The sequence below is a fragment of the Aspergillus bombycis genome (assembly GCF_001792695.1).
Source record: "Aspergillus bombycis strain NRRL26010 chromosome Unknown contig00008, whole genome shotgun sequence".
Taxonomy (NCBI): Eukaryota; Fungi; Ascomycota; class Eurotiomycetes; order Eurotiales; family Aspergillaceae; genus Aspergillus; species Aspergillus bombycis.
In genome coordinates this window covers 328639-343048 of record NW_019170010.1, presented here as the reverse complement: position 1 = coordinate 343048, position 14410 = coordinate 328639, and the positions used below count along the sequence as shown (strand labels likewise).

Below are 14410 nucleotides of genomic sequence, written 5' to 3'. Positions count from 1 at the left end.
CATGAACGGATATCATGCTCGGGGTTCAATTACCGTGGAGTCCCACAGGATCGCACACTGATGTCGGTACTCGGCACTTGCCTACATGAAATTGCTGTGCAGGACAAGTACTCCGCATGAGCCATGTTCTGCCCTAATTAATTAATCAACCTCGTTGAGGGGGACCTGAGACAGGTACCGGGACAGTGGGAAATTATTCTGTGGGCTTTTAGTCAAGATCCTGGCCCGAATCACGAATGTGGACCATCCGAGGCATTGAGCTAGAGCTGGACTTTCCTCTTTGTGCTTAGATCGGAAAATGTTTCGGCTACTAAAGCCCCACAGCTAGCCTGTCCTTCGAGTGGAATAGTGGACGTCGCATGAATTTTTAGGGCCCGCTTGGTACCTGAAGATTTTAGCGATTTCGGCTATTGGTAAAGCTGCGCCGTCTGGGTGGAGATGTGGGGATTGCCATTACTCAGAACCTCGGAGAACATACGGAATACACGCGGGCCAGACTGAATTCCCTATTTTTGATTTGCAACGCCTCCTCAGCACTAAAATAGACCCAAACGAAGGATGTGGACTAGTAGGTGACGGCAGATTTAGGGCAACAGTTTGATCATATACTGCCTCCTTAACTTTCAACGTCAACATGTGGGGGGATGTCAATTTGTTCTTCTTCTTGAAAGCAGAGATCCCCTGTCCGCTGGAAGGTTAACTCTACAAGGCAGAAGACTGCGGGAGTTGAAAACCATGGATGGCAGGAAGGGCAACTTCGCTTCCAGCCCATGGGAGGACTAGATCTGCCCGGGGAAGGCTTCGTTCCCCACCGGAACCATTCCCTATGACTCGATCTGTGCCGTGCGCAAGCTAAAGAATGTTTCGATCCCTAGTAGTTTCATGGCTCGTGAAAGCTCAACAGCTTTGTAGATCCCAGCCTGTTTTTGTCGTTCTGCCGGCATCTTATTTCTCTCGCTTAGTCGCCATGTAAAACGGACTTTTCTCTTTCTCCTTGCGACTGGATAGCTATATGCTCTTTGGTTCTCACCTGGGGTGTTTTACAGTTATTCTTTCGCCCCATTTCTCTCGTTTGCACGACTTCAACTACGCTTACACAAACACACACACACACTCTCTCTCCGTGTTGCCACAGGACCGTCACTTCAGTACTGCCTCGGCAGTCCACAATTTCATCATCGCTGGGCTGGACCATGAACTGACCTTTCCCTGACCTAACATGTCAAGCCTTGTCATCGGGACTGCGCCGGAGGGTCTGGACTTGTCCGACGACAGAATCGCTCAGAACGATGGCACAGTTGCGGCTGTCATGGCAATTGCCACAATTTTTGTGGGCTTGCGATTCTGGGCCCGAACGACAAATAAAACTGCCAATCTAGCATACGACGACTGGTTTGTCTTGATAGCATTGGTGTGTATCCTAGATTTTTCATGGTGGTTGGTGGAACTTTCGACTGAAGGTGTTGCATAGGCGTTCGCATATGGGACAGGCGTATGTTGTATTTTAGGTATTTTCATCGCCAGCTGCGTATTCAAAATCTCGAAGGGCTTTCAAACTGACAAGGAGTGTTCCCAGGAGGCGCATATGGGATCGGAAAACACATATGGGTGGTGGAGGAAAACGATGTCCTGATGAGCATGAAAGTAAGTGCCGCCCGCGCTTTTGCTCATAGTTTGGGTCTTGCGAAACTAATGGGAATTTACAGATTATCTTCGCATATGTTATTCTGTATGCCACGACAGTGCCCATGGTGAAATTGTCCGTGCTTCTTCTCTATCGCCGAATTTTCCGCCTCACCTGGACGTTGTATTTCTGTGCATTTCTCTCCATCGGATATGCCATCTCCGTCGCGACCACCATCTCCGTCGCTTGCGTCCCGTCATCTTTCTTCTGGACTCAATGGGTATATCCTTTGAGTGGAGGCTACTGTCGGATCAACCTCTATCAATTCTATTTGTGGAACGGCGTGGCCAATTTGTTCACCGATGTCATCATCCTATGCCTGCCCATGCCGATCGTCTGGAGCCTGCAGATGCCCAAGGGTCAGAAATGGGCCATTAGCGGTATCTTCTTGCTCGGTGGATTGTAAGCCACGCACCCCATCATCTGCCTTTAAACAAGAGTCTAACAAACCTATTCTTGCAGCGTCTGCGTGGCCACGATTGTCCGCATCAGTGCCATCACGAAGATGAAAGATTCCGTCGACATCACATGGGTGATCGGCGACGCCATGATCTGGTCCAACGTCGAGCCCTGCATCGGTATTGTGAGCGCCTGTCTACCGACTCTCCGGCCGCTCCTGCGCCAAATCCCCCAGCTGAGACTCTGGGGGCTGTTCGGCAGCAGTGGACTCACGGGCGACTACAAGATGACCGGCGAGGGCACTTCCGGCACGGGACTGCAGAGCACCGGCAATCGATCGGGCTATCGGTCCTCGAATGGTAAGAAGCATCGATTCTGGCCAGACGATGACGAAATCTACCTGACTACCGACGTAGGACGTGCTAGTAGTCCTCGCAGAGAGGAAGGCGTGATCCCGTCGAATGGCTCCACCGCCTCCAGCCAGGAACCGATCGCGATGCAGATCAGGGTGAAGCAGAACTTCGATTGGAGGGAGGAGAACCCCTGATCTACGAAGTCTCTGACCTTCAACCGTCCGCTGTGTCTTTTCGGGTGATGGGATAGCCGGGTGATAGAGCCGACTACCTCTATCTAGTCATGTTACCTCTATCATATGTCTGATGACTGTATACCCATCTATAAATACCCAACTTTTCCTTTGTTTTTCATATTTACACCCAAAAGTAGACATATAGTCTCTAAAATATACGTCTTATCAGAACGCTGAGATACCTATTCACTGGATAGTCCACGTTTGTCAGATTATGTATCGTCAGATAGCTCTTGTTCATTCCCCGGGATATATTCAAAATTACTACATATTTACTCGCTAACAACACCGGTAATCAATCCCCGTACACTGAAGTTGCCCTTGTCCGGGTATGGGGTACCGAAATCGCGAGCAAAATCAATGTTGCTCTTCGGTGTCTCATACAGCTCGATATCAAAGCGACGGACCATCGTAGCGATGACCATGAAGAGCTCCGCATACGCCAAGCTTGACAGCAGTTAGTAAATGTAAACATCGTAGAAGGGCATTTCGCATCTTACTTCAAGCCCACGCACATCCGGCTTCCCTTCGAAAAGTTCACCAGATAGCGGTCCAATCGCTGGCCCTTCGCAGCGGCCCGGATCCATCGTTCCGGGTCAAATGCGTGGGGATCAGGGAAGATTTCGGGGTCCATGAGGGTGAAGTAATTTGTTTCGCTGACGGGGGTCTAGATTGTTGTCAGTGTCAGGGTTGACCCTCACAGTTTCTCCACCCGAACGGGGCCGAACTCACTCCAGGCGGGATCGTGTAGTCTTTATACACCAGCGCTTCGGTCGGCGCCACTCTGGATGATCGATTCGCGATTCCAGTTGAAAGACGCAAGGATTCGCTGATAACTCCAGACTAAAACTGACATTAGAAATGCAACATTCGGTGCGTTAATGGGGTGCGAAATACCATATACGGCAATTTCTCCAAATCATTCCACGTCGGTTGAGACTCCGGCGTCGGCATCACTTGCTTCAGCTCCTCGCGGAGCTTGTTCCGGATATCCTCCCTAGAGAGCAAATGCCACGCACCTAGGGCAAGCGATCTCGCCGTCGTCTCGGTCCCGCCAATCACCAAAGCAAACCCCTCGTTCATGAGCCTATGTGCAGATCGCATATGCTGCGGCATGGATGGTGCGGCGAGCATGTCGATCAAAGTCCCACTCCCAGCCTTCGAATCCGCCTTGTCCAGCGCGGCTGCAGCCTGGTCATAGAGCTCCTTCTTCTGGCTCGCAATCGCAAACGCAGGGGGGTTCAAGAGCTGCAAAAGGGGAAGTGGCATGACATTCATAAGCCTCTGCAAGATGGGAAAGAAGTAAAGCAGATGCGCCAACTGGAAGAGACCGTTGATGCCATCTCGGACTCTGGCATTGAACCCCTCCTTATCAAGGTTGTTGGGATTGAACCCGTACGCATACTGGTGGATGACATCGGAGGTTAGCGCCGCGAAGGCTGCGTCCAGACTGACGACCGTGTGCGCACGACAAGCCTCCTGGAAATGGCCCACGAGCTTGCTCAGACTGTCGCGGATCAAGTGCTCCTGGTTCTCGATCGCGCGCTTGGAGAAGAATTTCGCCACGGGCGCGCGCCGCTGGTGATGGGTCTCCTGGTCGATCGCTGCGAAGCCCGACCCTTCCAGGTCGAACTGCGCGACAAGGACGGGGTCCTTTTCGCGTTTGCGAGCGCTGGAGGCGTAGATTTCATCATAATAATCCGGGTCCTTGATGTGGACTTCACGCGGGTTTATGCGGATAATTGGGCCTATTCTCGGTCAGCGTTGGGCCTCTCGCGTTAGGTGGACGATTGAATAAGCTTACCGTAAACCTCGTGCAGTCGCTCGAGCTCCCAGATAAACAGGCCGCCTTTGATAATGTTGTGGTAAAATTCGTAGCCATGCGTAATCGCAGCCAACTTGGGGCCGGGGATATGGCTTAATGGGTGAAAATACAGGCGATAGATACTCTGACACGCCAAATAGGCAATCAAACCTATCCCTAATATCACCAACACGGCCATGATGACGGTTGCATTACTTGCAGACAGAGATGAAGGAGCAATAAAATTCTTACGAGTCAGTTATTATTATTTTTCTACCCGGGGGGTTCCCTGTCAGTCGCAGGAATGGCACAAGGTAATTCCACTGCCCCTATTGGCTTTTCGAGTGAGGGTACAGGTGTCACCATTGCTGATGCAGCCCACTAAGCACTAGCTCGAGACCGTTGAACTGTCTGTCGGCTGCCCCCGCTGTCCGGACGCTTTATGACCCCGTTAGCCGTTGGTGCCCCATCTTTTGCCGATGGCTATTGGTTGTACCGCCGCCCATGGGTAATAAGATAAGGACGCCGTTGTTGTAGGATAGACGGCTAGTCTTGCGAAGGCAATATGGCCGCTTGGCCTCTCCGCATTACGAGATTTGTGTGTGATTACGGATTACTGGGCAGAGTCGCACACTCGGTTACGTGAAGACATGAAAATATAGCACTGGTCGAGAAGACGTACTAGCTTTTTGATCGTGTTGTATGTATTTGCTAAGATTCTCTACCTGGTTCTTCCTCCCCCGGGAAGTTGAAGATATTCCAAGGAAATTGGAAACATTACCCAGGACACTTTGACTCTTCTTGCTAACATGCTACTCCGTGGGCCGAGGCCTGGGGAACTATTAATCTAACAGAGTAGAGGCTAGGAACGGTTGACGGGACTTTTGCCAACGCGATACCTAAAATTAGAGGGCTAGCGTTGAACTGGATCTGCTGTTTAATTTCTCTTTACGGTAGGCGGTCAATCTATTCTGGGTGCATAACAATTTCCCAATTTCCTCCCTTTCCTCGCGCCGGAATACAATCTGAAGACGGGTTAGTTTCGTGTTAGCTCCTCTGCATCATCTCGGCTTAGGGCTAACCGCCCACCGTTTGGCATGTGACCCAATGTCGAAAGGGGCTAATTAGCCTAAGTAACCTCGAGGCTCAAAATGCATGCAATTCTAACCTTGAACTAAGACTACAAAAACCGGATGAGCTAGAGCACTTAACTGCCGGCATCTTCGGAGTCTGCGAGATCCCTCCCCGGACATGCGAGGAATGCTAGGAGTGCCGATCCCCGGCAAAGAAGCCCTAAACCCCCTTCCGACAACAGAAATTCATCAACATGGTGAAACTGCCATCATTTCTCACTTCTGGTCTCTCTTTGGCGCTATTTATGGACCCGCAATTAGCTGGCTATTTTTGAGGCGCTACCTCTCTAAGCCCCACCATTCCCGGATCCCGGATATCAGCAGCGGCCGGGCCTGGAATAGAACTTGAAATTCAAGTCAAGAGGTTTGAATAATCTTGTATAGGAATATATTCTTAAATAAAATGGAAACTGTCTCTATAAAGCAAATTTCTAGAAATACAGTTTCGATATATTGAAGTAAGCATAGTGAAATGGCGGGTGGATTTGCTAATGTAAGATTTGACTATTGTGACTTTTATATATATTTATCTTGCATGCTAACCGGCATGAGATGGCAGGTCTATCATTGACTGTCTTCTCCCTATTAACAATTTAATGTTATAATATTATCGTTGTCAGTTTTGATAATGAGCCTGGCATCCTGATGGGATATGACCGAACGAGGTACTATTGTCGGCACAAATTCTAGACTACAACAAGAGCGATGATCATGCTAAATTGACCCACGGCGGTATTGCATCTCCTTGTATCTGGTGCTTCTGACAACTTTGAATCTCATCCGAGTCGTTAACGTGGCGCCTCAAGAATCCTGTATGTCTTTGAGGAACATAATCCACCCACCATCAGCTTCGCAGTAGATGGATGTTGTATATAAGTTGAAGAGTACTGAATCATACAGACCCAAATTGCTAATACGCTTTTTTGTTGGACTGTTAGACAAGTTGCAGCCAACAACATGCGTCAGTGTCATCTTTGCCAAACGATATCCTGCGAATTGACAGTTATTCCTTGTGGTTTGATCGTAGTCTGGGTAAACAAGCAGTACTGAAAGCCACAAAAATTCTCACGAGACAGAGAATCTGCTGCTTCCTCTTTTGGCCTGTGGTCTCGATAAAAATATTTCAATACTACCACAACATCTGTTAAGCGTAATTTCCATCGGCTGTGAGCTTGGAAACGGCTTCGTGAACAACACCTCCGAGTGACCTCTTTGGCCATGGTTCCCACATCTCGCGCGTGTTCTCAAGCTGTCATTCTAGCTAATTTCTTAAACAGGATTATGGAGTTCTGTTGTACGTCCACTGTCCTGCGATGGAGAATTCTGATTTTGTTCTCACGGACCGTCAACAGATGCTGTCAGGGTCCCGCGGCTATTTGGCTTCTCTTGGTATCACATAAGACAGCCAACTTTCACCACCCTCACAGAACATAAGGAGCCGTTATTATTACTGATTAACGCAACAATCGGAACGGTTGCCTGTCCCATGATGTCATTTGTCCACGTCGGGTTTCAACTTCCCAATGGAACCCGCATAGTGCATGGCACTGGCGCTCTCACCAGAGATGCCTTCCCGCCAGACATGGGCATTCCAGGCCAACTTCAAACCTTCAGCGGAGGGCATGCAAATGACCCGTCTACGCCCTGTTTCTGCGGTCCCCAAGGATTATTACCTTTCAACACAAATACCCGGATGCCGCGTCATGTACATCTGGCGCCGGACCTGGCCGGCAAAGGCCATCGCTATGTCGTTGAAAAGATCATGGTCATGGAGGGGGTGGCAGTAGCTGAGCTTGGGGGCGAGTTCTACGTGATTCCGCCCTACACCCTGGTGCTAATAGGGGCTGGCGTACCACACGCCTGGACCGCATGTCCCCCAGGAATCGACTTTGGGGCATTGGGGTTTCCCACCGGCGAGAACATTGTTTCAACCGGGAAATTTGTTGCGGTGTTCGAATATGAAGCCCCTACGCCATTCTTCCCGACGGCGCAAACAAATACGCTGACTAGGGAAGAGGAATATGTCAGACACGACGATCTGCACTCCATAAGGATTCCAGGGATGACGGCAGAAGAACTTCAAGAACAGGCATGGTTTGTGTGGGGGAAAGAAGCACGGAAACTCCACTAGTTCATTCCGTCACCTATAGTTTATCTTGGGTACCATTTCGTTATCGCAATTGAGGGCAGCGAATTTATGTCTCTCATAAGTTTGTTCTCCAATCCGGGGTGCTCCCCTTTTCTGGCTGTCAAGTATAATTTGAATCCCAAGACTATTTCGGTAGAGCTAGCCACGGTGCGGGAACCCTACATTTGCCATATAGCCGTAAAGGGTGTTAGATAAAAGGGGTCGGCTATATGGGTTTGCCCAGGAGTATACATCCGGTGACAAATATTCCGAATTACTAATACACTAGAAACCAGCCAAATGTAGATCGAAGACTTTTACGGTAGAATCGGACAAAGTAACTGGTGCATATATTGTCTCTTGCAGTGCTTAAACTTGATAAAGAGCCGCGGAACTGTGCGGCGTGTACAATCATAACAACCGCCTGAAGTGCAGTTACCGGATAATTTGATCAGGTCCGATACTGTCATCCAGCCATCCCTAAATCTGTGAAGCAGGCATCATGGGCAAAGTCACACATATTGTCCAACTCCAGTTCAAGAGTGATGTCGGCCAGTCCACCATACAGAACGTACGTATCACACGATCCATCCCTGGAGTTACCATTTCAAACCAACTAACTTCGACCCCTAACACTACTTAGACCATCACCACCATGCTTTCGCTGAAGGACAAGTGCCTCCAACGCGAGACAGGAAAGCCGTATATTGTTTCCAGTACAGGAGGGAAAGAGTGTTCTGTAGAGGGAATGCAGGTATGAGTCAAACTGTCTTGCCACTGGCCTCTAGCCAATTCGATTGCCCAATAACAGAACGGTATTACGCATGTCTTCGTCGTCGAGTTCGCATCTGCCGAGGACCGTGACTACTACGCAAAGGAAGACCCGGTGCATCTTGCTTTCGGTGCAAGTCTGGGTTCGATCGTCGCACAGGTGCAAGTGGTGGACATCGAAAACGGGGTCTACTGAGGCTACTCCAAAGTCGAAACAAGTCAATTTGATTTCACTCATTATTCAACAGTAGACTGGCGAATGACTCGGTTAGGTTGGGTTCAGGGGGAATGTTATATCTAACTGCTAGATGACAACTGATATGTAGTTAATTAGTGTGGTGAAGAGCGATCTCAGACGTGCAATTATGTCAGCAACTGGCAGCTGAATAACAAACCTTTCCAGTTCCACTTCCTTTCCGTCCATATGCGATTGCGGGGAACAGAGAAGAGAGGACATGCTGAAAGAATATAGCACGTACAAGGCACCGTGAGCAACGATCCCGAGACAATGTTGCGTCATTAGACTGCATTGAATTGCAAGCTGAAGGCACACCATCTCTCACGGATCAGCATGGTCGCTCCAGCGGGTGGGAAACATCGCCTGCGAGCCTCCAAGGCTTGTCAGAGATGCAGTCGACGCAAAGTCAAATGTGATGCCGCCGAGCTTGGTCGTCCTTGTAGCCGATGCCGCATGGACAATGTCGCTGAGTGTACATTGGTTACCTCTCGCCGAGGGACGTATGATCGAAAAAACTTTCGACGACAGATTGCGAGGCCGGGTCCGTCTTTATCGCCAACATCACCACCGTCAGCCTTACCCACCTCATCGCGTGGTCTGTCAATTGCTGAAATTGATCCGTCACCGCGGTTAGCTACATCTAGTGGCCATAGCCGAGCTGAGGCTTTTACCTCGCCCCAGCTCGCCTCTGGGGAGAACGGGCCGGTCCGCACTCCTACGACATACCAGCAGCAAATAAATGTGAATTCGAATCAACCAGTCGGCGACTCTAATGCCCGAGGTCTGGCTCGTCCTCCCGACAGTGTACCATCTACCTCCTCGGCAGCCTTGTCCGATCACCGATCACTGTCGGCCATGTTCGAAGATTTCCTCGGCCAGGCGGGCCACGAAAACTTGTGTAAGGCGAAGCTGGTTCTGTTCGGAGAACCTTCGCCCTTAACCTTTGCCCTGCAGCTGCGAAGGGACATGAATTCAGGCCTCCACGACGCTAACCAGCGTATCTTATCCAGTGATTCGCTGACCGTAGTCGAGGAAAATGTCCATCCGAAGCATCTACTCCCGCATGACATTGAGTGTCTGAAGGCGAAGGGAGCATTTATTTACCCAGAAGCGGAAATTCTGGGGGAGATGATTAACGTGTTTTTGGACCGATTCTACCCTCTGTACTCCGTCGTGAACCCGACAGACTTACGCAAGGCACAAGAGGAGCGGAAACTGCCGTGGATCTTGCTCCATTCAGTCTGCTTTATCGCGATGACTTTCTGCGAGTCGGCCATGATCTACCAGGCTGGGTTCAGCTGTCGCGCACAGGCGCGTCGGCTCTATTACGATCGGGCCAAGGCTCTTTTCGACTTTAATTACGAGAATAATAAAATAATCCTGGTGAAAGTTGCCATCCTACTCAGCTTCAAGGGGCCGCAGATGGATTGTTACTGGAACCCATGCTCGTGGATTGAGATTGGAGTGACAATGGCTGTGGCCCTTGGAATGCACCGCAAGTCCATTGCAATGAATGGGAAATCCAATGACCGAGGCCTACTCAGACGGTTATGGTGGACGTTAGCCGTCCGTGATGCCCACTGCTCTGCCCTGCTGGGCCGACCTTTCCGTATCAATATGGCCCAATGCGATATTGAAATGTTAAAGGAGAATGACTTCCCCGACGAGCACACGTGCCGATCCCCAACAACCCCGTTAAGCTGTAACTGCCGCCAGTCGTTCGAGTACCAGATTCAAGCCACCAAGTTATCACTTTTCCTCCGAGATATTATGCACTTCCGCTTTGGGCCGACCAGTGTAAGCTCTACAATTGGCATAATCCACGAGCAACTTATGGGCTGGAAGGCACAGCTCCCAACCGCTATGCAATTCCTGCGAGGCCAATCTTCGGTATCGACATGGGCTGTACAGCTCGATATCCTACTCAATTACCACATCATGCTCCTACATATGGACCAGCCTCGACAATCAAGACCTAATCCGTCGTCGCTCTCGACCGCGGTGCCCGGCGGCTACGACTCCACTGCCATTGCAGAGTCATCGGCCCTAGCTGTCTCCTCGAGTGCCATTAAACTCATAACACGAGATTCCATCTGCAATACCCCCCACGAAGTGTTCCCTGGGTTTTTCATGGCAGGCATCATACTTTACCAGCAGGCACAACAGGCGCAGAACACCCACCTAGCGAGAATGATCAGGGCCAGTTTCGATAACTGCCAAATGCTCTTGACTCAGGCACAGAATACATGGGACCCGGGGATTTGGGCAATGAAGGTTTTTGAATTTCTTCTGCTTGCTGCGGACGCAGTCGACGCTGCAGAAGCTCAGATACCGTCGGGGGACAGTCATGGCTACCAAATGGCTCCGTCATCATTGGACATTCATCATGCCCAATCTACACACCCTCAGGTTCCAGGATATGCAGGCGTGGAAAATTCGACTTGGTCGGAGATCCCCGCTAATGAATTTGATTGGAATGTGGCCGTGGATTTGGCAGACTACATGCTTCTACCAAACTTTTTTGCTCCTCCGTTCGGGAGCTAGAACGGCCTTGCGATGCTGTATATCCTATCGACTTAGAGTTGTAGAGTTAACCATCGTGTAATTATACCTTTCGGAATTGGCACTCATGGCGAGGGAGGCGTGATTTGAGCTGATGTTGTTCATTGGATGAACCAAGGTAGGAAACGGAACAAAATACTAGTAGGGGCTTTTAGAAATCCGTCCGCGGTTACGCGGGTATATGCATATAAGGATACACATGCCACATATAAAAGGACCACGGTCTTTCCAGAACAAATCGAGGCTTTGGATGCTAAGTTGCTGTCTCTGCTATGATGTTTAATCGAATTGCGGTTTATGGCCATCGGGGGTCGGCTAGCTCAGCCATTGTTGCAGCCCTCCTTGACTCGGGAGCCCCAGTCAAGGTACTGTACCGGCCCGGGTCCGATATATCTTCTCTGCCGGACTCGGTCGCTAAAACTGTGGTCGACCTGGACAATCCAGACGCAACGGTTGCAGCTTTGCAGGATGTGGACATTGTCATGTAAGTTCATGGCTATGAGTGTGCCATCGAGAAGTACAAGAAGTCAACCGTGCAATCTAGATCCCTCGTAGGACACGAGGGCGTTACCCGTCAGCTTGCTCTAGTCAATGCTATCCCCAAAACGAACGTTCGGCTTTTCGTCCCTTCCGATCTCGCTGCACGCTATGACGAACAGGGGCTGCGAATTCCAGTGAACCACGCCAAGGACGGCATTGAGAGAGCCGCGCGTGCTGCTGGCATTCCGGTGACAGTGGTCCTCACCGGAAACTTTGCCGAATTTGCCTTAGCTACACCGTGCGTATTCCGTCTTCTTAGTGGAGTTTACGATTGGCCGGAAGATGGTTGGCTAACGCGGTTGCTCAGGGCTATGGGAGTAGACCGTCGCAACAACAGGATTATCTTCACGGGTGAGAGTGAACATAAGGCTCTAAACCTCTGGTATGTGATACTGCTAGTACTATTCAGAATGTTTCGATCATGCCAGTGCACCGATCTCCTGACTGGAAGCTAGCACAAAACCTTATGTTGCCGCCGCGTACGCCTCCCTCTTCGCCTCAACCTCTATCGACCAACTCAAGGACCGCACTATAGGCCTGTGCGAGATTCGGGCAACAGGAAGTGAAATTGCCCACATGCTGACAGAGCAGCATGGCTCCAGAACATGCCGCAAACATGAGTCTATGGAGTCCATCGGCGAGTTAATCGAGACCTCTCTCGCCACCGGAAGTAACTTTGCGCTGGCGTTCTACTGCCGCAAAATTTGGGGAAGCGGGCAACAGACTCAGATGATGGGAGACGACTTTTGGGATGTGAAGGTGTACCAGAAGGCGTCGTTGCATGATCTCATTGTGGGGGACCGGCTCCAAGAATACCGCCTGCTGCCACCTGCGGTACTGGAATCTTTCGAGTCCCACTTTGAACAGGGTGTTTAATGGTGTCAGCCGTAGTAAAGGTCTATTTTCCGAGAGCTGAGAGGCTTTCTAGCTTTCGGATGCGTCACCTTGTGGCATCGGAAGTGCGGTCGGCTATGTCTCTTTTGCCGCGGCTACATGCCTACCAAGCAACGCCGGCTTATTTTTGTCCCCAATTGGATAATTGTGTTAATTGGAGTCCAAAGAGTAACATTGCTACTGGAAATATCTCTCTAGTTGGAGTCTGGGTATTTCGAACTCCCCTCCTTCCACCGTAGAACCGCCTTGATCGCTCGCCCATGTTTCAAGTCTCGGAATGCCTGCTGATAGTGCTCCACCGGATAGTATGTAATGAGCTTTTCCACAGGAAACTTGCCCTGTTTGTGTTGATCGATCAGGTATGGAATCATCTAGGATACCCCGACTTTGTAAGTAGCAGGTTCAATACGGCCATGCATATGCAACCACATACCTGCTCAGCAACACTCGACCCCTGGTGACAGCCTACGTACTCTCGTCCCAGCGTTAGATGGGCAAACACATCTACGCCTGCTCTCTTCCCTGGCGCCGGCGAACCGACGCTGGCGGCTCGTCCACGGGTGGCCAACGAATCCAACATTGTCTCGATTACCTGCGTGACCCCCGAGCAGTCAACTGCGAATTCCACCCCGTTGGAAGGCGCGCAGATTGCAGAGATTTGTTGCGAAACGTTGGTTGACCCTAGTAGTGTATGAGTTGCTCCTAGTTCACGCGCCATCTCCAGTCGTGAATCCTCTAGATCCACAGCGATGATAATGCTTGCTCCTCGGAGCCGCGCTGCCATAATAGCGCTCTGGCCCACTGCGCCCACTCCGAACACTGCCACCGAAGTACCCTCCTGCACGTTGAGGGTGTTAAGGACTGCGCCTGCCCCGGTTTGCACCCCACACCCCAGGGGGGCAAATATATCTAGCGGGGTATCCGCTGCAACGCGAGCTACCGAGGCACGATTGACTAGGGCAACACGGCAAAAAGAGCTTTGACCGAAGAAATTGGCAAACACCTCTTGTTCGCTGTTGGGAAGGCGTATGGTTCTGCTTCCATCCGGCCTCTTGCCGCCAAAGTTCTGCGCTACCAAATTGTCACAGTACGCAGGCTGGCCGCACAGGCATTGCTGACAGCCCGTGCAGAAGTTGTAGCTAAGGATGACCTTGTCGCCCTCGCTAACATCCTTGACTCCCTTCCCTGTCCGGAGAACCACCCCAGCACCTGTTTAAATGTCAATACAAGCATGGTTCTACCGGAGACTCCAGTCGTGTAGAGCATTAGGATTGAAGGCCTGAGATAAATTGGCTCACCTTCATGTCCCAAAACACAAGGAAACCCTGTCGGCAACTTGCCCTCCATGCAAGCAACATCCGTATGACAAATGCCCGTAGCGTGCATTTCAACCAAGAGCTCATCGTCCCGTAGGGTATCTAGAATGACGGGGCTTAATCGGGGCTCGTTCCCCACTGCAGATACAACCAAAGCTTCCGTGTGGTAGGCCATTGTGATGCAATCGTAGTATAGAAAGGTTTGACTGCAAGCTTTCTTGTTCCTGTTTTCGGTCGCTCACGGGGAAGAACTAGCGTTCTTTTTAACAGCCCCCGTTTGGCCCTCCGATAATTTTCCGATATGAGGCCCCAACGACAGTGCTAGGAGCGTTTTGGTGGCCTATCGGCAACA

General features: G+C 50.6%; 6 protein-coding genes across 6 annotated transcripts; 4 read left to right on the top strand and 2 right to left on the bottom strand.

Annotated features, from left to right (window-relative positions):
* Nucleotides 1-1219: 1219 nt before the first annotated feature.
* ABOM_001731 (putative integral membrane protein Pth11-like) lies at nucleotides 1220-2630 on the top strand (the record flags this gene model as incomplete). Its single annotated transcript, XM_022528861.1, has 5 exons — nucleotides 1220-1411; nucleotides 1472-1508; nucleotides 1577-1644; nucleotides 1707-2086; nucleotides 2147-2630. 5 exons carry the CDS (start codon nucleotides 1220-1222, stop codon nucleotides 2628-2630), a joined length of 1161 nt encoding a protein of 386 aa, XP_022393281.1.
* Nucleotides 2631-2944: 314 nt separating this feature from the next.
* ABOM_001730 (cytochrome P450) lies at nucleotides 2945-4723 on the bottom strand (the record flags this gene model as incomplete). Its single annotated transcript, XM_022528860.1, has 5 exons — nucleotides 2945-3119; nucleotides 3173-3339; nucleotides 3405-3515; nucleotides 3570-4420; nucleotides 4477-4723. Coding segments are annotated over 5 exons (1551 nt in total), but the record flags the coding sequence as incomplete, so codon positions are not given.
* Nucleotides 4724-7098: 2375 nt separating this feature from the next.
* On the top strand, nucleotides 7099-7740 carry ABOM_001729 (uncharacterized protein; the record flags this gene model as incomplete). The annotated part of the gene is made up of 1 exon (XM_022528859.1): nucleotides 7099-7740. The coding sequence occupies one exon, from the start codon at nucleotides 7099-7101 to the stop codon at nucleotides 7738-7740; it is 642 nt and encodes a 213-aa protein (XP_022393208.1).
* Nucleotides 7741-8239: 499 nt separating this feature from the next.
* On the top strand, nucleotides 8240-8704 carry ABOM_001728 (Dabb family protein; the record flags this gene model as incomplete). Its single annotated transcript, XM_022528858.1, has 3 exons — nucleotides 8240-8308; nucleotides 8381-8491; nucleotides 8549-8704. The coding sequence occupies 3 exons, from the start codon at nucleotides 8240-8242 to the stop codon at nucleotides 8702-8704; spliced, it is 336 nt and encodes a 111-aa protein (XP_022393209.1).
* An 897-nt stretch (nucleotides 8705-9601) lies between these two features.
* Nucleotides 9602-12724, top strand: ABOM_001727 (fungal specific transcription factor regulatory middle domain-containing protein; the record flags this gene model as incomplete). Its single annotated transcript, XM_022528857.1, has 5 exons — nucleotides 9602-11079; nucleotides 11628-11792; nucleotides 11853-12086; nucleotides 12156-12230; nucleotides 12304-12724. The coding sequence occupies 5 exons, from the start codon at nucleotides 9602-9604 to the stop codon at nucleotides 12722-12724; spliced, it is 2373 nt and encodes a 790-aa protein (XP_022393211.1).
* Nucleotides 12725-12936: 212 nt separating this feature from the next.
* ABOM_001726 (NAD(P)-dependent alcohol dehydrogenase) lies at nucleotides 12937-14233 on the bottom strand (the record flags this gene model as incomplete). Its single annotated transcript, XM_022528856.1, has 3 exons — nucleotides 12937-13113; nucleotides 13176-13951; nucleotides 14041-14233. 3 exons carry the CDS (start codon nucleotides 14231-14233, stop codon nucleotides 12937-12939), a joined length of 1146 nt encoding a protein of 381 aa, XP_022393212.1.
* Nucleotides 14234-14410: the final 177 nt, after the last annotated feature.